General features: G+C 36.4%; 1 protein-coding gene across 1 annotated transcript in view; it reads right to left on the reverse strand.

The window, feature by feature from the left end:
* cul3b (cullin 3b) overlaps positions 1 to 22,175 on the reverse strand; it is a 122,590-nt gene that overhangs the window by 19,848 nt on the left and 80,567 nt on the right. The window contains exons 7-12 of the mRNA XM_039756147.1: positions 17,463 to 17,608; positions 17,154 to 17,330; positions 16,528 to 16,698; positions 16,219 to 16,326; positions 10,070 to 10,194; positions 6,530 to 6,626 (exon numbers count right to left, since the gene is read on the reverse strand). Coding sequence (XP_039612081.1) covers positions 6,530 to 6,626; positions 10,070 to 10,194; positions 16,219 to 16,326; positions 16,528 to 16,698; positions 17,154 to 17,330; positions 17,463 to 17,608 — 824 coding nt within the window. The remainder of the gene's footprint in view (positions 1 to 6,529; positions 6,627 to 10,069; positions 10,195 to 16,218; positions 16,327 to 16,527; positions 16,699 to 17,153; positions 17,331 to 17,462; positions 17,609 to 22,175) is intronic.

Raw genomic sequence — 22,175 nt, forward strand, 5'->3', positions numbered from 1 at the left:
CGAGGCAGCTAAGGGGAGGTAAAAGAAAAGATAGACGGAGGTTGTGGAGTGAGGAAGTAAGCAGAAAGCAGTGTGGAAAGAACCGGTGCGAGTGAGCGAGTGCGTGCTCGCAGGCAGGCAGGCAGCTGAACAGTGAGTCCAAGCAGGGGTGTTTGACACTCGGTGGGGCAGAAGGAAGCAGTCGCTCCAGCTGAGCAATCAAGGAGCTGGGGTGACCAGAAGGATGACGGCTGGCCGCATAAGACTGAGAAGCCAGTTAAAGAATGCACCGGCTTGTTTTTAAAGAGACTGCTTCCAGCATTGTTTTAACCTTGTTGTATTTAATGAAGACTTTTTTCTATTGGATTTCAACTTTCACTTCACTTCTGTTTTTATGGGATTCTTTATTTATTGAAGGATTCTGAAAGCACTGCACTTTATTTAATTTGGACTTTGTTTTTGATTGTTGTTTTGTTGATTTTAATAAAAGCAATTGGCACATTTTGCACCATCCCCTTGCTCCATTGTACAATAGTGCCTCACTGTTGTGCTCATCGGTAACATTACCGACGGTGACAGGTTTAAGGGCTCCCGGAAGCAAGAAGCGAACCCGCATCATCACAGACTTTACCTCAAAACTGTAATCTCCTCTCCAACCAGTTCCTCCTCACTTCGTTCATGCCAGAACTCGACTCATGCAAGGTTAGTTTTCTTGGTTGTTTATGATTAGTTTTTGTATAAATTACGGATTTTCCAAATGTTCATTTTTTTCCCCTGTGCTTAAAACTCATTAAAAAAAGGTGTTTAACAGCGATCGGTTCAGAAGGCTATGCGTGAACTCCAGCAAGGTTAGTTTTCTTGGTTGTTTATGGTTAGTTTTTGTATAAATTACGGATTTTTCAAATGTTCATTTTTTTTCCCTGTGCTTAAAACTTATTAAAAAAAAGTTTTTACAGTGAGTGGTTTGTAAGGCTATAGCATGAACTCTTGCAATGTTAGTTTTCTCTCTTCAAGGTTTTGTCAGTGTTTTTCAATGTTTTTACTTTTAGTTTACTATTACACTGTGCATTCTATGGTATAATTAACCATTTTTGTGCTTAAAAATCTTTAAAAAAAATATATTTACATACAGTTCGTACGCCTAAGCAGTTCAGTTATACTTTACCGCAACAGTTGTTTGTCCATTGATGGAGAGTGCCATGTGCCAAAGTGAGAGTAAAAGCAAAGCAGAAAGGTTTTAGAACTGGTCTGCCATCTTATTGTAAAGGAAATGCTCGATCACTGTCAAATAAGATAAATGAATTGTCTGCTCTTATAGCAGGCCATTTGGAGACCATAAGTACAGTAGCATTTTATGCTTTACGGAGATCAGACTTAAACCTGATACACCTGACACTGTTTAAATGCTGGACGGATTTTATCTTATTAAAGCAGACAATGACCCAGTGGGGTGTGGAAAAAGACAGGAGGAGGACTGGTCATCTATGTGAATGAGGAATGGTGTAAATGGGAGCATATTAACACTACAGTTTGTAACTCGGACATTGAAATTCTGGCATCAGAATTTGTTCACGTTATTTGCCCAGAGAGATCAATTTTATCATCCTTATTAATATTTATATACCTGCCTACACAAATGGGGACCTAGCAATGGAAATTATTCATTCTGTCACCAATACCTTAATTGTGACTCACTTCGACCCTGCAGGTGTAATATGTTGTTTACCTACAACCATGTGACTTTGGAACAAATGATGACAGATTTCTATCAGTTTGTGACCAGTTCAACTAGAGGAAAAACATGCTGGACCTGCTGCATTAAAATTTGCCTTTAAATATAATGTACTTGCTCCTTTAGGCAAATCTAAACCACAATCTGATTCACCTTATTCCCAGCTGCAAGCCTGTTATCAGATGGCAACCTGTTACCACCAGAATAGCAAGGAAGTAGAGCCTGAAATGGCTCTGAATTACTGCTTACAAATGACAGACTGAGAAATGATGTGCAAGTCAAATGGGAACAATACTGAAAGACTTTGTCACTTTATCATGAACTATATTACCTTCCATGTTGACACAGTGGTACCCAAAAAGGCAGTGCTTTAGTTTCTAAACAACAAGCCCTGGATTACTAAAGAGCTAAAGGGTCTCCTGAATGAGAGAAAGAGAGCATTCAAATCTGGTGACAAAAAGGCTCTGAAGGATGTACAAGCATATACTAAAGAAAAAGCTGAGTGAAGGAAAGGAAACTTATAAAGCTAAAATAGAAAACAAACTCACTCAGAATAACATGAAGGGTGTCTGGAATGGATTGGGTACAATTACTGGACTCCAGCAATTCAGGCCTCAGGTGCTAGAAGGGGATGTGGACAAAGCTAACACCCTGAAACTATTTTGTAATAGATTTTCCCTCCCACTGCCACCTTCTTTCAATGACTAGTCACCCCACAACATACGTACTACATCAACTGGAATGGCCAGTGACAAGTCCACCTCTTGCCATCAGTGTGGACTGTCCATAACTGAAGACCAAGTAAAAAGGCAACTAAGGAAGGTAAACACTGGAAAAGCTGTGGGACCAGACAGAGTCAGTCCTCATGTTCTTAAGGCCTATGCTGACCAAATTTGTAGTGTCCTCTGTCACCTGTTCCGTCTGTCCCTTAAGGCTTCAGAAAGTGCCACTGCTGTGGAAAACTTTCTACATTCTCCTTGTTCCAAAGAAGATTGACATCTTTTTACTTACTGCCTGCAGACCAGTGGCACTTCTCACATTATGAAGACCTTTGACAGACTGGTCCTAGACCATAGGAGTCCACTTTCTGTAAGCAACCTAAACCCGCTGCAGTTTGCCTATCGGATAAAGACTAGAGAGGAGGATGCAATTATCTATCTGCTCCAAAAGGCTTATTCTCACTTGGACGAAGCTGACAAAACTGTGAGAATTACGACTGAATTATATCAGAGATATGCAGAAGGATTAGCCTATGGCAGGGGTGGGCAAATTCGTTCCTGGAGGGCTGCAGGTTTTTGTTCCAACCTAATTGCTTAATTAGAAAACAATTGCTACCAATATTTTAATTTCATGGCTTTTTAAGTGCTTTAACTCTGTTATGTCAAGTCATTTTCCTTTGTAAGCATATCATCCAGATGATTTGAAGGCTAAAATGGATCTCAGTCCTTCACTTTTTTCTCTTCACTTTCCTTCCAAGTATTTAATCAAACCAAACAATGCACGATAAATCCACACAGGTGTAAATGGAAATAAGCCAAACAGAGAACTGCTGGTTTATTTTATCATTTCCATCTTATTGCTAATATGGAGCAATTACAAAATGAGAATACGGCTGTTTAAGACTAAAATAAGCAATAAAGGTTCAAAATCATAACAAGTGAGACAACTAAAGTGAAGCAGAAGTGTTACTTGAGCAATAAGTGCTTCTTGTTAAGCAATTGGGTTGGAACAAAAACCTGTAGCCACTGCGGCCCTCCAGGAACGACTTTGCCCACACCTGGCCTATGGTGTCCTGAATAATGGACTGTCAGACAAACTGCAAACTGACTGAAGGACTGTTTCTGATACAAATGTGAGCAACACTAGAGTACCATAAGGAATAGTTCTGCCTCCTTTTCTCTTTACTCTGTATACCACAGACTATAAATAGTAATACCAGGTCACATCACTTGCAAAAATTATAAGATGATTCTGCACTTATGAGTAATATTGATTGATTTACACCGTACCAAAGAGACTCCATGTCCATTCACTATTCAAGTAGTGGATATATAGGTGGTCCACGTTAATGACAGGTTGAACTGGTGTCTAAACACAGAGAAACTATATAAGAAAGGGCAAAGCAGGCATGGAATTTTGGGTATCTGGAGTCTGGTCGGCAAAAATGTTCCGACTCCTAATAAATTTAAATTGTAATGAAAAAAAAAATACAGCAAGTTCAAATGTTCCATTTCACAAACAATAGTTATAATTAAGTAGTTCTCTGATGTAAGAAAAAAGCCCAGTGCATGGAAATATAGTTCTTCAGTCTGAACCAGTAGCAAAATAATTTGCATTTACCTCCAAAAGCACGGAAAGAAATACCATTCCCAGAGACTGCCACATGAATGAACACTTACTAGAAGGGTAACATATAACTAAAGAAAAACTTTATAAAAATTTTATAGACATTAGCTAATCGTTTAGAAAAAACTTGTTACACACAAGTAGGGACATGCTGTAAGTTACACTGTAAACTACAGTTTTTTTTAAAGTGTAGACACAAAAAATGGAGTGTACACAAGGACACATCAGAACAATAAAATTCACCTGCTAAACAAAGGTACATACTCAATATGAGAATAAAATGTCCAATAATGCAGTTCACACCATAACTTATATGAATTTTAAAGAATGAAAAGAAAAAAAAAAACACTATGAAGGATGCTGTTTTATTCCTGCTTATAACATTACAGTAACGGAGACTGTGTGAAATGTAGGCGGAAGTCACTGACAGAAAACAAGAATTTTTTGGGAACAAGTTAAATAGGCAAAATTTGCTCTGAAATACAGTAGTCACTGCAGGTCTTCAACCCCCAACTACCTGGGGCTAGACAGCTCATATGCTATGCTCCACAACAAACATTTTATGAACTTTGCTTATCAGAGAACTGGGTGCCAGGATCGCCTCTTTATATGTGGTAACATGTTCTACCTTTAGATGCTGTATAGTCTGAACTGTCATAATGGAAAAAGAAAACCATTTGCAAACAGCAGCACTAACTCTACTTGCTCTAAACGCTTCCTCTTCTGATCCTCACTTTATTCTTTTTATGCTTAATAACACCAGGCTGCATGGGTGGAATAAATGCAGACATACATAAAAAGAGCACCGAATATTTAAAGTTCAGGAGAAGTTGTGGAAAATTAAGTGCTGTATATTCTCTTATTGCCTTGAGCATATAGATTTTCATGAAATAAACTGAATTGATGTTTCCATACATTGCCTAGCCCAAATTCTGAGGTTTACAAAGACATCGGCTCAGATTCAACAGAATATGTCAAAAATAACTTGATGGTTTCTTTACACAGATAAATGACCCAAACCATGCTGCTAAAGTAACCAAAGAGTTTTTCCAAGACAAAAAAAATGGAAAGTTCTTAAATGGCACAGTCAAATAGCTGACATAAATCCATTTGAGTATGTATTTCACAATCTGAAGGCAAGACTAAAGGCAAATAATAGATGAAATAAGCAGAAGCTGAACACGGCTTCAGCGAGTACTAAACATAACAACCAAATACTAAATTTGACAGTTTTATTTAATATTAATTTGTCCAATTATTTTTGGTTCTTGTAACTGTGGGGAAGGAGACAACATACTTGATTTTTTTTTTGTTTCTGTTTTGTTAAATTGGAAAGATTTTCCCATGTCAGCTGAAAAGTCAAGCAATTCTTTTAACAATAGGCTTTAGGATGATGCATGTTTACCAATTCACGCTTTAAATCATATTTTTGGAAACTATGCTTTTAGAGCATTTTAGTCCTTGTACCATTACCTTAACGAGTGCTTTATAATGACATTATCCAGAATTTGCTTTTCATAATTTTACCTTCAAGATGTAGTTTTTATTAGAAGGTTGTTCAACAGGACTTCTAAAAGTTAGGCACATTTAAACTGAATATATTTTAAATACCATAGCTAAGAACATAACAGGTCTAGAAAGATAACATTCTGTGTTTTTTGTAAGTGAAAATTGCACATTATGTTGTACTTGGGTGGCCTACTAATACCGTTAGTAACACAACCTGGTCAATTTAACCAAAACATCTAATTGTAGCAAGACGGCCTATTTTAATGTTTTACAGCAAACATGGTGCACAGGACTTAAATTTTATAATTTTGACAGAATTTGTTTGTATTGCAATAAACTTCTTTTTTTGCCCAAGATAAAACTCCAACTTAAATTCATAATATTACAAACTGTAATACAATAAAATTTGAAAACCACAAGACAGGGAAACACTTCTTCTGTAGCAAATGATATAATACCGGTATTAACTGAACATTATCACACTTTATGTCACTTTTACTTTTATCTCAGAAAATAGATTGATATTCAACATCTTAATACACCAGCAACTTCCATGATGAGTGCGAGGACAGCCCTTCATTTCCCATTCCTACTATAGATCTCAGTTATGCTGAGAATGTCCACCTCAAAAACATGTAATACAAGACAGCATGTACGCAAACAAGCTAGAAGCCAACTTAAACGCAGAATTTTAATCTCAAATACTAGAATAACCAACAATGTCAATTTCTTCATGTATAATGTTATCTCTTTTTAAGGTTGCATTTTCAGTCAATTAAAATTGTACTGTCAAGACTCAAAAACATTTGCAAAGAAATCAAGCAGAAATAAAAAAAAAAAAAACACATAAAAGAGTAAAATTATGGATTTAAATAACAAAATAATTTTATTAATAAATGAAATACAATTTTCCCAGAAAATGTCATCTTAACATAAAAATAGAAAAATATTAAAAACATTTACCTTTTTAATTGGACCATAAAATGTAGCATTCAAATCTGCTGAGCCCATATGATGCTGGAGTGTAAGTTGACGGCCACTATGTTTAGCCAAATAAAACCTAGGAAAGCCAAATGTTACTTACTATTAAGTATCTAAACACTATCTATTGATCAATTACTTATCTGTGTTAGATGGATTAAAGAAATGTACTCAAGAACATTTTTAAGAATAATTACAATAAGAGAGACAGGACATCATATAACAATATGAATTAATTCATATGACTAGTGTCATTCATTTGTGTGCATTCAACTCGTTTAGAATTTTTTCGAGGTTACACAGCATTCCCCAATACCAATATACTACAAAATATAATAAACTATCCACATTTACCTAATAGCACAATGTCTTATGCTGAAGATGAAATTAAACAACTAATTAATCACTATTCATAATTGTAATAAAAATAAGTGCATGATTATGATTCATTCTTTTTTAATGCTAATGACTGAAGAAGCTACAGAAAATTGCACTGCTGGTCATAAATTTTAGAACACTTCAGTTTTTCCAGTTTATCTTCAAATTTAATCAGATGAACTGCAATGGATGATCTAAAATGGCGAAAGGGTAAGCAGTAAACACCCACAGACTTAATCTTGAAAAAAAGGAAATACCAGAATATTACAAATGGGCCTTCTTCATGGAACTACTAATAGGTTCCAACATACAGATATTCTGGAGCATTTACAGTAAATTAAACCTTACAAGTTGAAGCAAACAATTTGCACAAGTGACTTAACTTCTGTTGATTAATTAAAAACCCCCTGTCTGCCTTAAAGCAGAGTTGGAACAAACTGTGTTACTGCACCCTCTGAAATGCTACTTGGACAACATTCCAGTGGTAATGGAAATTAACAAATGAAATGAGATAATAATCCTTTCATTTAGAGACAAATAAAAATTAAAAAATATCAGCAAATACTGTCTCATCTGATATGAAGAGATCTGGCAGAACCAAAATCACAACAATCAGAAGACAGGTTTTTAAAATTCACCACTTGCAAAATAGGCACTTTACAGCACAACAGCTTCAAGAACTGCTTAACAGTGGGTGAAAAAAGCAAGCCTCAGTTTCTACTGTGAAGAGGAGACTTTGTGCTGCAGGATTAACAGGGCGAGTGGCAGTAAGAAAGCCATTCCTTAAAGGAAAAAACTGGGACTTGAAACACTGTCTGTGGACAAAGTCTCCTCTCCACAGTAGAGACTGAGATCGATTAAATTTGAAGAGAAACTGGAAAAACTGTGGTGTTCTAAAACTTTTGACCAGTACTGTATATGAAATGGAAGATCTGCATTATAGCTTGCTTGCTTCTCATATCTTTAACAATGTAAAGTTAGTTGCAAACCTGATGATTAATGATACACTTAAGTATTTATTGTTTTGGTTTTATAAGACGCATAGGTTTGTAAGAAAGAAAAAAAGCATGGCATACATAGGAATGATTCATTATATTTCACAAGAATAAAATATGCATTTTTCATATTCAAGCGTTTTGTACCATTCCTGAAACTAACAAATGTTAACTGTATAATCAAAAGTTACAAACAGTTTAAATCACCATAAAGTTGTGGTCCTATACTATTAAACAAATATAGTAAGTATAGTTTTATATTTAATACTAAAACTAATACAAATCCTCCTCCTTGAACCGTCACCTTATCGTGGTGGAGGGGTTTGCGTGTCCCAATGATCCTAGGAGCTATGTTGTCCGGGCTTTATGCCTGGTAGCCACCCAAGGCAAACTGGTCCTAGGTGAGGGATGAGACAAAGAGCGGTTCAACAAACCTCCGATGAAGAGCAAAAACTTTGGACGACGTTTTCCCTTGCCTGGACGCGGGTCACCGGGGCCCCCTCTGGAGCCAGGCCTGGAGGTGGGGCTTGATGGCGAGCGCCTGGTGGCGGGCCTGCACCCATGGGGCTCGGCCGGGCACAGCCTGAAGAGGTAACGTGGGTCCTCCTCCCCATGGGCTCACCACCTATAGGAGGGGCCAAGGAGGTTGGGTGCAGTGTGAGTTGGGTGGCGGCCGAAGGCGGGGACCTTGGCGGTCTGATCCTCGGCTACAGAAACTGGCTCTTGGGACGTGGAATGTCACCTCTCTGAAGGGGAAGGAGCCTGAGCTAGTGCGCGAGGTCGAGAGGTTCCGGCTAGATATAGTCGAACTCACCTCGACGCACAGCTTGGACTCTGGAACCAATCTCCTTGAGAGGGGCTGGACTCTCTACCACTCTGGAGTTGCCCCCGGTGAGAGGCGCCGAGCAGGTGTGGGCATACTTATTGCCCCTGACTTGGAGCCTGTGCATTGGGGTTTACCCGGTGGGCGAGGGTGGCCTCCCTCCGCCTTCTGGTGGGGGAAATAGTCCTGACTGTTGTTTGTGCGTATGCGGACCCCCTGATAAGAGCTGTTCGGTCTCTGTACAACCGGTGTCAGAGCTTGGTCCGCATTGCTGGCAGTAAGTCGAGCCCGTTTCCAGTGAGAGTTGGACTCCGCCAGGGCTGCCCTTTGTCACCGATTCTGTTCATAACTTTTATGGACAGAATTTCTAGGCGCAGCCAGGGTGTTGAAGGGTCCGGTTTGGTGGACTCAGGATTGGGTCACTGCTTTTTGCAGATGATGTTGTCCTGTTTGCTTCATCAGGCCGTGATCTTCAGCTCTCTCTGGATCGGTTCGCAGCTGAGTGTGAAGCGGCTGGGATGAGAATCAGCACCTCCAAATCCAGAGCATGGTCCTCAGCCGGAAAAGGGTGGAGTGCCCTCTCAGGGTTGGGGGAGAGATCCTGCCCCAAGTGGTGGAGTTCAAGTATCTCGGGGTCTTGTTCACGAGTGAGGGAAGAATGGAGCGTGAGATCGACAGGCGGATCGGTGCGGCGTCCACAGTGATGCGGGCTCTGCATCGGTCTGTCGTGGTGAAAAAGGAGCTGAGCCGTAAGGCAAAGCTCTCAATTTACCAGTCGATCTACACTCCTACCCTCACCTATGGTCATGAGCTATGGGTAGTGACCGAAAGAACGAGATCGCGAATACAAGCGGCTGAAATGAGTTTCCTCCGCAGGGTGTCTGGGCTTTCCCTTAAAGATAGGGTGAGAAGCTCAGTCATCCGGGAGGGGCTCAGAGTAGAGCCGCTGCTTCTCCGCATCGAGAGGAGTCAGATGAGGTGGCTCGGGCATCTGATCAGGATGCCTCCTGGACGCCTCCCTGGTGAGGTGTTCCGGGCACGCCCAACCGGGAGGAGGCCCCGGGGATGTCTCCCGGCTGGCCTGGGAACGCCTTGGGATTCTCCCCGAAGAGCTGGAAGAAGTGGCCGGGGAGAGGGAAGTCTGGGTCTCTCTGCTAAAGCTGCTGCCCCCGCGACCCGACCTCGGATAAGCGGAAGAGGATGGATGGATGGACTAATACAAATCAAATATTTTCAAATTTTGAATTTTTACTTCGTAATAATTTTTATTTTAGATCCAAAGAAAACGAATAGCTTATGCATATGCAGAAAAATAGAGCAAAATACCTTCTAAAAACTTCAAAAGCATGTCTAGGTGCTGGAGGGATGTTGCATTTTGGAGTGGCAGATTGTGTAGGCCAATAACCAGTTGTCAAAACTCGTACTGTTAAATCTACTCCATTTAAGGAAACCTAAAAAAGAAACATCTTGTCAATTTTAAATTCTCATGACTGTGCATTATTTTGCCTGTACATTCATTCGTTCATTTCAAAATCTATCAATCTTAGACAAGCTTCAGTTAAGGCACTAGGCTCAACGCAGGGTGGACATTTCTGAACAAAGGGTAAACATATTGTAATGCTATCTTCTGATTAGATTCTGGTGCTTCTTACATTTTTTCATATTTTGTACTTGATATCGGCAAGGAAACCACTGAATGTCAGATTTAACAGTAACATTTTATTATTCTTCAATGCATTTGTCTATGGTACTTCTGAACATTCTTTTGATTGTCAATACAAAAAAAAGCCAATCCATCATCAAACTGACTTTATTAGATTGAGTTTGCTACAGTTTGTAAGAACATAAAGTGCCCTCCATAATGTTTGGGACAAAAAACATTTTTCCATGATTTACCATTCTTTTCCACACTTTAAATTACAAATCAATCAATTCAGATGTGATTAAATTGCAAATTGCAGACTTTAATTTAAGGGTATTTGCATTCATTTCTGTCATATGATGCAGAAATTACAACACTTTTATAAACTGTCCCCTCCATTTCAGGGCACCATAATAACTGGAATACAGCAATGGTAGATATATAAAAGCAGTCATATTTTGTAGTTTGTTGCATATCCCTTGCATGCAATGACTGAAGTCTGCAATTTATAAATATCACCAGGTATTGAGTATCTTGTCTTGTGATGCTCTGCCAAGCCTCTAATGCAGCCTTCATCAACTATGGCTTGTTTCTCCTTCAGCATATGGAAGATATGCTCAATTGGATTTAAACTGGGTGACTGTCTTGGGCCTTCAAAAATTTTTGATTTTCTAGCTATGAAAAACTCCTGTGCTGCCTTAAGTAGTACTTCTGGGATCATTATCTTGTTGTAGGGTGATGTGCCGTCCAATGAGTTTGGAGGCATTTACTGGAACTTGAGCAGATGTTTCGATACACCTCAGAATTAATTGTGCAACTTCCATCAGCAATTACATCATCAATGAAGATAAGTGGGACAGTAACTGTGACAGCCATACATGCCCAAACAATAAGATTTCCACCACCATGTTTAACAGATGAGGTGGTATACTTTCGGTCTTGAGCAGTTCCTTTTCGTCTCCACACTCCATTACTCTGATTCAAGTTCATCTTTGCCTCTTCTGCCCACGAGTCCTTTTTCTAGAATTTTACATGCTCTTTTAAGCACTTTTTCACAAACTGTAATCTGGCCATCCTGTTTTTGTCGCTAACTAATGGTTTGCATCTTTCCATGTGGCCTCTGTATTTCTGTCCATGAAGTCTTCTGCAGATAGTAATCTCTGACACATACATATCTGCCATCGAAGATTGATTCTGATCTGTCAGACAAGCATTTGGGACTTTTTCTTTACCATAGTGAGGATTATTTTGTCATCAGCAGAGTAGGTCTTCCTGGGCTTATTAGTCCCTTTGCAATTACTGCATTCTTTTTCTTAATGGAATTACAGACAATAGTCCTCAAGCCTTAGCCAATCCTAAGGTTTTATCGATTTCTCAAATGGTTTTGCTCTTGGATTTCCGCCTCATAATGACTTCTTTGAATTTCATTGACACAGCTCTTGTCCTCATGTTAAACAACAGTAACTACATACTCCAAAGAGCAAAAATCAGCCTAGGTATCTTATTGCCTGCACTAATGAAGCACTGAAACATGCTTGAGTAATGACAAACACCTGGGACGCCAACTGTTCCAAATATTATGACGCCCTAAAATAGGAGGACCACGTATAACAATTGTTGTAATTTCTACATGGTGTGACCTAAATGTAGGCAACAACCTTTAAATTAAAGTCTGGAATGTCCAATTTAATCATGTCTGAATTGTTTGATTAGTAATTTCAAACTGTAGTGCAGATGGGTAATTCATGGAAAATGTCTTTGTTCCAAACATTACCAAGGGCACTGTATCAACTCTATTCACCCAACTTTCGTAAATTATTATTCGGTATTGTAGACTCTCTAAGTACAACTATCTACTAACCTAACTGGTACTTTATGCTACAAATCTATGGACCGCTGAGTGAAGAGAATGTTTCTAATATCTGTGAGAAATTTAAGATGAAAAAAATTAATTTTAGAATAAGAGCTGCAATTCACTGTGCCAATTCCTTGCATAATTAAAACCTGAATGATGTCTTCTCTACATGCTTAAATGAAAAAGATTAATCTATTTCAGATTTTCCTCACAGTGCTGCTTTACCTTTTTTGTAATATGTAATATTTTATGTAATATATCACCTTAAAATGTTTTGTGGACCAGAATAAGACATTATCTCTATGAACGTCACTTAATGCTTTGTAATATTTTATTGAAATGGGTATTGTAGGATGGGACACAGGTACAACTGAAATTAAGTTAGCTGGTCATTTATTAGTTCACATTACATCTCATTATTGCTCTGGATTAAGTTTTTAAATGAAAAAAAAAACCCAAGGGTTCTGAATCATAAAAAGTCAATTAAAATTAAGACAAAATATACATGTTCAATTATCAGCAGTAATTTGCTTCTAAATTGATTGGGTGGCTGTAATCAAAACTTGTTGTTTCTGATGCCTTATAAGATCTGAGTTTGACACTTCTGCAGTAGGGTGTATATACTATTCTTGTTAATTTAGTGTATTCAGCAAACTTAAGAATGTAACTAACCAGCTGGTTATCTTGATCATTTGTGTAAATTAAAAAAGAACAGTGGGTTCAGCAGTGATTTCTGAGGGATATAATGTTTAACATTAAAAAGTTATGTTTTACCATAACCCTTTCCTTTCTGTGTCTCAGCTAAATTTACACCCATCTACATAGTATGCCTTAAACTTCCACTTATTTAAGGCTATTCATTCACTTCTTTTGGTATCAAAAGCTTTCTGTAAATGTTCACATGCACTTCTCTGTTTAAATGCTTTTGTTGATTCCTGATAGAATTCAAGCATTTAAGTAAAAACGGGATCTTACCCTGGTTAAAAGTGTGCTGATTAGCAGTAAAATGTGTACTTATTGCTCAACCTTGTCTTTAATAATTGCTTACATTAATTTACCTGCGATACTTATTTTGCTTATTAACCTAGAAATACTAAGAACATTGCAATCGTTCTCATTGTCCAATGAGATCTAAAAAAACACAAGTTTTTTTATATATGTAGTCATTAACTCCCTTACACATTCTGGAGTAATGTTATCCACGGTCTGATACATCCAATTTTTGTATTTTTAATGCTAGTAGCACAGCTACTTCTTCTTTCTTTAAATAACAAGACTATATAATTATTGGTTCTTGTGGCTACTGACAAGTAAGTGATCAACTTCTATACATGTATAAACATCACAGAAAAATACATTTATATTTGTTTTATTCCAAGGCTCCAGACAAAAATTCACCTTAAGGAGCCAGCGGCTCCTAAACAAAAAAAAAAATTAGGAGCCAATAGTTTTGATTTAGGTGCTAAACAATCAAATGTGCAAAATATTAATCTTTCAGTCTCTTACCTTTCCAACCTCCAAGTATGTGTAACTAATTCTTTGAGGATTTGGGCAACTGAATCTCATAATAACTTTCACATTATGAACAGTCATTAAGAACAGTGTATTTTATTCAGTCTCAGTCTGTGTCACTGAATGTCAGAGGACCATTGAGTGTAATTGTATCTACTTTTCCTGTTGTTTGAAGTCATCAAACTTTTAAAATACATTTAAGAATTTTAGGTGTCCATTGTTCATTTTGTAAGCAGGAGACAGGAGCGCTGCTCCAGCTGGGGAAATATGTATCCCTTCCAATGGGAAGGACAAACTTGCACAGTGAAGAAAAAGGTGACAATATTTTCTTTTTAAATAGGTTTATCTCAATGATAGCTGTCCAGTGTACATTTTGTAGACAGAGGAGCATTTCAACAACAAAGGTTCAGCTGTGGAAATGAGTGTTCCTTTCTGTGGATGGGATGAACAGGGTCAAGCAATGTGAAATTGGTATTTAAGACTGTCTGCAGTCTTTTAAAATACATTTAGAACAATTTTAGCTATACAGTGTTCATTTTACAAGCAGCTTACAGGGGTACGCATTTCTAGAGCAAAGGCTCAGCAATGACAATAACTGTTCCATATGGGAGATATGATGAAGGGGTACAGTAGCTATGAATAGACAGCCCGATAGTGTACAGTGTCTTTAAAAAGCCTATATTAGCTACCCAGTGTTCATATTGCCAATGGTCACAGCAGATAAAGATTACTAATGAATGATTTGAATGAATTGTTTTTTTAAAAACATTTGATCAGTTTTAATCTGCCATGATTATCTGTGCATGTAATATTCAGGAAAACTAGTTTTACAGGATAATGACACCTGCTGTGAAATACGCCACAAATTTAAAGGAGAGGTCATGAGAGGCAAGTCTTGTTTGATTTTTTTTTTTTTTTTTGATTTTTTGATAAAAATATTTAATTCACACAAGTGGACAGGCTGCTGCACATGCATGTTTACTGATGGACAGTCCGGCGTTTTGTATGGAGCATACATTAAATCAAAAGCAAATTGGCAAGTAAACATGTGCAAACACAAGGAGATCAGTGATAATCGCACTTTAGAATGCATGAGCCAAGTCAGAAGGAACAAGTGAATTCCTTGGGGCACAGAAACAGGGGACTTCCATGATGGGCAGATGAATTTTGAATGTTTTGCCTTTCTTCCTTGCGATTTGATGACGTGTCTTATTCAGCACTTTGTTCATTATTCTAGCTCGAGCGTAACCAGCCTCTCCTTCAAATTCACAATTTGGAATATACAGCTGCCATGTTAGACACACCATTATAGGTAGAAATATTTTCGTGGGTGCATCTCCAAGTCTGCGTTCCTCACACCCAGTGAGGGGATGCATGAAGTATAAACCAGCCTTTAGTGGAATGCTGTTCATGGATCTCCATTTTAGTTGGAGTCTGAAGCCCTGTGTTCAGTATATTTCATTTCACATTTTCTGTACTAAATAAGCTTCACATTGACTATTCTTTTATTATTAAAATATTAAAAGAATCCATTTTGTCAACTTTTGCATTTTCTGGAATACTCCTCTCTAACTGCCTTTAATTTTTGTAATTTGTTTTAATCACTTTTCTTATGCCTCCATGGCTCACTGCTTTGTAATTATTATAGAGCTGATTTTTCTTTTGCAATTTCTTAACTTTTAATTCACCTACTAGAGATTCCACTTCATTTCTTAACGTTCAGAAATTTTAAGATGAACTTGTCCTGCATTGTATGCAATATACTCTTAAATCCACTGTAGTGTTTGTCAACAAGTTCCATAATTCAAAATATGTCCTAGTTTGTCTCTATTAGACTTTGCCACTATTGCTCAAATTTGCCTTGGTAAAATTAAATCAAGGCAAAATTAAATTTATCAGGATAAGTTTATATATGTTTATAATCATACACACATACACAAAAATATAATCTATGGCAAAACACTGTGAAACTATTTAATATAAAGATCATTAAATACTAAAGTTTTCTCTACCACAACTTCAGGAGCTCACTTCTGATCATTACAAATGAATGAATCTGAACAGGTTTCTCTTTTGGTGTTTCAAAACAACACTCGATGCTAGTAATGTCCATACTTTCATATACTGGCCAATTTAAAGCTTCCAAAAAAACGCTGTCAACAGCTAGAAACCTAGACACAAGAACATCCTAAAACTCTTCGTATGGGGCCCAGCCCAGAATTAAAACTGATGACTATGAACCTATGGATTATGTCACTATGTTAAAAAATCAGCCGATAATTAAAAAGTGCATTATGAGAGTCCTAACATATAGCTCTTTAATAAACTTTGTATTATTTTTTTTTACATAATCTACATTCTCATCAGGTTGTTGGATGCTGAGTAATAACTTTTAGCTTAAAATCATAAATACAAATTTACTTAAAATGAACTTTGATAGATTTCAAGATGATAACATTCACTTACCCCTGTAGATTGTAGATGTTGTCTAAATTCATCCATTGTTGTGTTAGAGATACTCATATCTCTAAACATACCCTCAAGTTTAGATGTGAATTGGCAGCCACACTCTGTCTAAAAAATCATAAAAAGTGCAGTATATTTATGCTTACATATATATTTACTACTAGCAACTGTCAGAAGAAAATACTGAAATTATTCTAATGCCTTTTGTTTTTCTAAAACATTATCAGTCATTAAAACAAATATACACTTGTAAATTGACACACACCTAAATATAGTCTAATACATATCTTTTGTACAAAAAAAACCTACCTTTAATTTTGAAATCATATTTTTCTCTGAATCATCAGAAACACTTTTATTAGTAAGTAGTCTCCTCGCCAAGTGTTGCTTGTAATACCGCTCAAACACATCTTTCTCTTGCATAAACCTAAACAGAACCATTGCTTTATCCAAAATAGTCTCCACTTCTTGTTCTGTAAGCTAGAGAGAAAGTGTCAATTTACTGTTAAAGACAATACATGACAAAAGCCATGAACACTAAAGGCAATGTTGCCAACTGATGGAAACTAAAATTTTTTCAGTTATGATAAGTATTAATCAAAATAAATTTTCTTAAACACATTTCATCAAATTATGGCCTTGCTTACTGCACAACTTATGCAGTGTGATTTTAGAAGGCCTGTTAAATGTGCTGCCAGTTTAAATAGAAAAAAATGGAACAGGTAAAAAGATTTTGGTATTTTACAAACCTGTTATATAACTGTAATAAACATTACAGAATAAGACTGAATGGCCTCCTCTCACTTATAACAGCTGTAATATTCTTATTTAATTAAACTACTGTATGGCTCTTATCCTTTTTTGTTTTCCTATTGTTTTGCAGATGTATCTATAATTTTTTTTTTTTACTTTAAGTAAGAAAAATATATACTTACTCCCTTGACACCTTTTTTTAATTTATCATCTATAAATAGAGATAAATACTCTGGTGATCGGGAATTAAGATTGAGAAAATATTCAAAATCACCAGCTATCGTCTGTTTGAAAAGTCTATCATTGCTGAAAGACTCTTGCAAAAAGCGGTCAAACCGGCTTTTCAGATCCAGAAGACCCTAATATTAAAATAAAAGATAAAAAATAAAATGTTAGATCCAAACATTATAAGAGGCACTGAATTAACATGTAGGTCATATTACTCTAACGTCCCCAATTCAAAACCAAAACAACTGATTTACTGCAGTTACCTGAATATAATCCACAGGGTTCTTGCCTTCTCCTTCTTCTGAAACCAATGCTTTTCCTTGTTCCCGTAGGTATGAACTCATACACTCACACATAGTCTTCAGGCCATTTGGCACTCTGCTAAAAAGCTTGTACATGCAAGCTAGATCTTTTTATATAAATATAAAAAAAGCCAATAAGTGTTCATTCTTCAAAACAATGAATTTCAATGTTAACAATGTTCTAATTTGTATCAGGCAAAAAAATTCAAGTTTATCTAACATCTATTTACTCCAGATATTTAGCCAGCTTTACCTTGGCTTAGAACATGAAGTTTATTTTCCCCAGACACTAATTGGTATTTATCATTGTATAACCTTACTCCTTTGTGAAAAACTAATACAAACCACAGTTAACATAATTTTATTAAATTTTTGTGAATCTGGCTTATGAATGCAAGTTTAAGTACCTATTACAGATAGTGGTCTCAAAGTAAATAATAATTTTTTCCATTCCATTTTTTTGTGTTTATTCTGATTTCCTCTGCATATCACAATGTTATTAGCAGAAAGAATAGAATATTCAAGTGAAAAGTTGTAAAACACTCTTTTCACAGGTCATTAAACCAGTATTTATTGTCCAACGTTTAACGTTTTAGCAAGATATAAAGCACAGCAAACTACTGTTTAGAAGAAAGAGGGATTTTTGTCAGTCTGCTAGGAAAACAATTTTTTAGAGATGTGCCACCATATACAAATGCAAGGAAAAGGTAAAGAAGCTAAAGAAAATATAAAATATATTAATAATTATTATAAAATAATAACTTTCAAGGTAAAGAATATATTTAAAATAAACAATCTGAACATTACAGAAAAAGAAAATATAAGATAAGGAAGTATGACCCAGAGCTACCCTTCTGAGGTGTATACTCTTGTATTAAATTCAAGAAGATGATTAAAGGGACACAAAGGAAAGAATCAATTGGGTTGTGTAAGTTCAGACAGAAAGAGGGTATAGAACAGAACAAAATCTTACTTACAACAATTTGCCTACAGTTTGAAGTTAATGATAAGTGCCTACTATTCACTTACCGTTTTGTGACAAAAAAGACATTTGAAAGATAAAGTTAATAGGGTCTTCTAATACAATATATGTCAAACTAACATAACCAGGGTTCGAGTTAGTTTATCACAGCTCTAGCTACTTTTTATTACTCAAGTGACGGTACATATTTTAACTACTGAATGGCTATAACTATGAAATTTGTTTTGGTAATGCTGCATATACTTTTGCATAAATTGTAATTAACTGCATAAATTCAAGCTGTAAAAATTCACATTTAATGGTGACTCCAAAATGTGTTATGAAATTTATGTTGATTTCTATCTTATGTAATGCTTTGAGATTTTTGCTATATCGTGACTACAAGCCGCACAGATGCAAGAAAACGGACACTTTAAACAAAGCTACCGTATATACTCGCATATACTGTAAGTCGGGTCCTGAAACCCGAAAAAATCGATCATAAAATCAGACCCTGACTTATACACCCGTGCAACGCTTAATTTTTTTAAAACCAGCTTTATATCTTCTTCTGATCGAACACTCCATCGTAAATAAGGAATGCTCTTACAATAAAAGTGTATGAGGGTGTGAGATACAAAAAGCACAAATCAGTGCAAATGTTGCTTCGGAATAGTTCGGGTATGACTGTGTGGTCGCGTAGGCACAATACATAGAAAAAAAAAAAGGCAGTGTGTTCCGTGGTTACTTTCTCAGGTGGGCATTAGCATATCATAATCTCTTGGACCAACAATAGTCATTTTTTGAGAAATTAAATGAAAGATCATCTCCCAACTGTACTCTAGCACCTTTGAAAAGAAGAGATTATTGTTTTTTAAATTTTATTGAGATGCTGTCTAGAGTCTTCAAGACTGATCAGTGTATCTTCTGGAACAGAAATGGGTGTGAAGTGTGGACAATTGGGTAGGTTCCTTTAGCAAAGTTTCTGATTTGAAAATAATGTAAAAATTGTGCTGATGGGAAGTTACAGTAAATTTGAAGCATATTGTTCATAAGATGCAAAGACCTTATCTATAAACAAATCTATAAGTGTTTTAATCCTGGATGTTTTCCAAAGAATAAATACTGTGTAGTTTTGAGAGGGTAGAAAAAGGTGATCATCATCCAGAGATGCAACAGATGAAAGCTTCTCTGCCTTGAAGTGCTTTCTGTATTAGCCCCATACACTGAGTGATTGATGTACAATTAGATTATTGGTATACTGACGATAACTTGTATCTACTGGGACACAAAGAAGGGCACATAAACAAGTACAGCAAGATTTTACTTTTGTTGCAGACCAGTCTTATGTATATTCAATCTGTGTCAATGTCCAGGTTTTTATAACTTGTATATTTGCTGCTCAGTAATAAAATTGAAAGTTAGACAGTGCCATGCCACACCTTCTGCTTTAGGTCTTTGTAAAGTCACCTTTTGAATGCATGGATGTCTTGAATTCCAAATAAATGAGGTTGTAATTGAGATTAACTTCTTAAAGAACGATTTGTTAATGTATATAGGGATGCTCTGAAACAGATTAAGAATTTTGGGAAGGATGGTCATCTTGACACTACTGATTCTCCTTGCTAATATGAGATGGAGGGTAGACCATCTGTTTACATCTGGTTCGATTTTTTCCACGCTCATAGAAAATTATGTTTTAAAAAGGTCTTTATATTTACTTGTGATGTTTACCTCTAGATATTTAAACTGATTCTGTTCTGATAAAATAGATAGATGTCCACTCTAGTATTGTCTGCTAGCCAGTTCACTGGAAAAGCACACTTTTATTCAAACTGACCGAGTCCAAATATCTTTTGAAATTCTACTAGTGCATTAACGACTACTGGTAAGGACGTTTGTGGGTCTGATATATTGTATACAGTACCACATCACCAGCATATAGTGATATTTCTGGTCCAAGTACTTCTCTGATAATCCCCTTTACCTCTAATGCATGTAAGAAGTGAACAGCCAATGGCAGCTGCAAAAATTAATGGTGATAGGGAGCACCATTGTCAATTACCACATTTTACTTTGAGTCAATGTTGTTAATAAAGACAGAGGCTTTTGGACTGGTGTAAAGTAGTGTTATCCATGCACATATATTTGGGCAAAACACAAATTTATGCAATGTGGAGAATAGGTTGTCCCATTCAACCATATCAAATGCTTTTCCTGCGTCCAAAGATAGCAAGATCTCTGGTGTGTTAAATTTTATGGGTGAGTATATTACATTAAACAGGTGTAAAAGATTAGTAGCCAAGTGTCCACCTTTAAAAATCCAATTTGGTCTTACAATATTACAGAAGGAAGCATTTTCTCAATCCTTCTACCTAGAACTTTGGAGAGTATCTTAACATCATTATTCAGTGAAATTGGTCTGCATGATGCACACAATAAAAAGTCTTCATTTTTCTTTGGAAAGACGGTAATTAATACTTGCTGAAATTGTTGAGCTAGAATTTTGTTGGAGCTAACTTGTGTTAATTGTGTTAATTTTTCTTTATTCCACTGGGTAGCCATCAGGGCCTGCTACTATCCCACTTTGGAGTGAGTTTATAGTATCCAGTAATTGTGAGAATGTCAGAGGTTTTCCAGTTCCTCTGTACTAAGAGTATCTAGTTGTGGTATTTGTAATGTATCATAAAACTCATTAGGTTGTGTCTTGTCTTCTTTAAACTGAATAGAATATAAGTTCTTATAGTCCTCTCTAAACATGTGGGTTGTATTTTATGGTCAATGATTTTATCTCTATCAGTTATTTCTGTTATTGCACTACTTCCTGCTTGTGGATTTGTTGAGCTAAGATCTTATTAGCCTTCTCTCCGTATTCATAGTAATGATGTTGTGATTTAAAGACAGACTGTTCCATTTCTTTTGTTATCGAGAGATTAAATTCTGATTGCCGAACCTGTCTTTTGTCTATAAAGTGCCTCATTTGGAGACCTGGGAAATTCTTGATCTATTCTGGTAATTTTGCTGATTAACAATTAACGCTTCTTGGTTTCCAACTTATTTTTATGGGAAAAACCCTTCTGAGTTTCCCACAGTATTCCTGCAGAACCCTCTGGGGATGCATTTGTCTCTAAAAAAAAATAATCAATTTGTTTAGAGCTGAATTCTGTAAATTTCTCATCTGCCAATGACATGGGGTTAAGATACCAGCTACAAAATGAATGTGTAGGGCATAGTAATTCAATTTTCAAGATCAGAGAGGCATGATCGAAGATAACAATAGCGTCATACCTACAAGATTTCATATAGTAGGCAATAAATTATTATTGATAAAGAAATAATTCTTGAGTAACTATGATGTACTAGTGAGAAGAAGGAATATTCTCCTGTGTTTGGATTTAAGAATATCCATGGGTCTGATAAGTTATGATGCATTACAAACTGTTTGATTGTTTTTGCGGTATTAGAGTGGAGTGGAGTGAAAAATTTGGCCATTCCAATTTCTTTGCAGTCGAAATGGGTCCTTATTTATTAAGCGAGTATCCAGTAAAAATACTATCTTGGCATTTAGGCCTGTTATGTGAGAGAATGTATTTTTCACTTTAGATCGTGACTGAGACCTTTGACATTTACGCTTACAAAGTTCATTGTTTGGTCAGAGAGAGACACACTGCTTTTGAACTTTTGAAAAGTAGTGTGCTGTTTAATAAATTAGC

Source organism: Polypterus senegalus, chromosome 1, assembly GCF_016835505.1.
Source record: "Polypterus senegalus isolate Bchr_013 chromosome 1, ASM1683550v1, whole genome shotgun sequence".
In the NCBI taxonomy this organism is placed as follows: Eukaryota; Metazoa; Chordata; class Cladistia; order Polypteriformes; family Polypteridae; genus Polypterus; species Polypterus senegalus.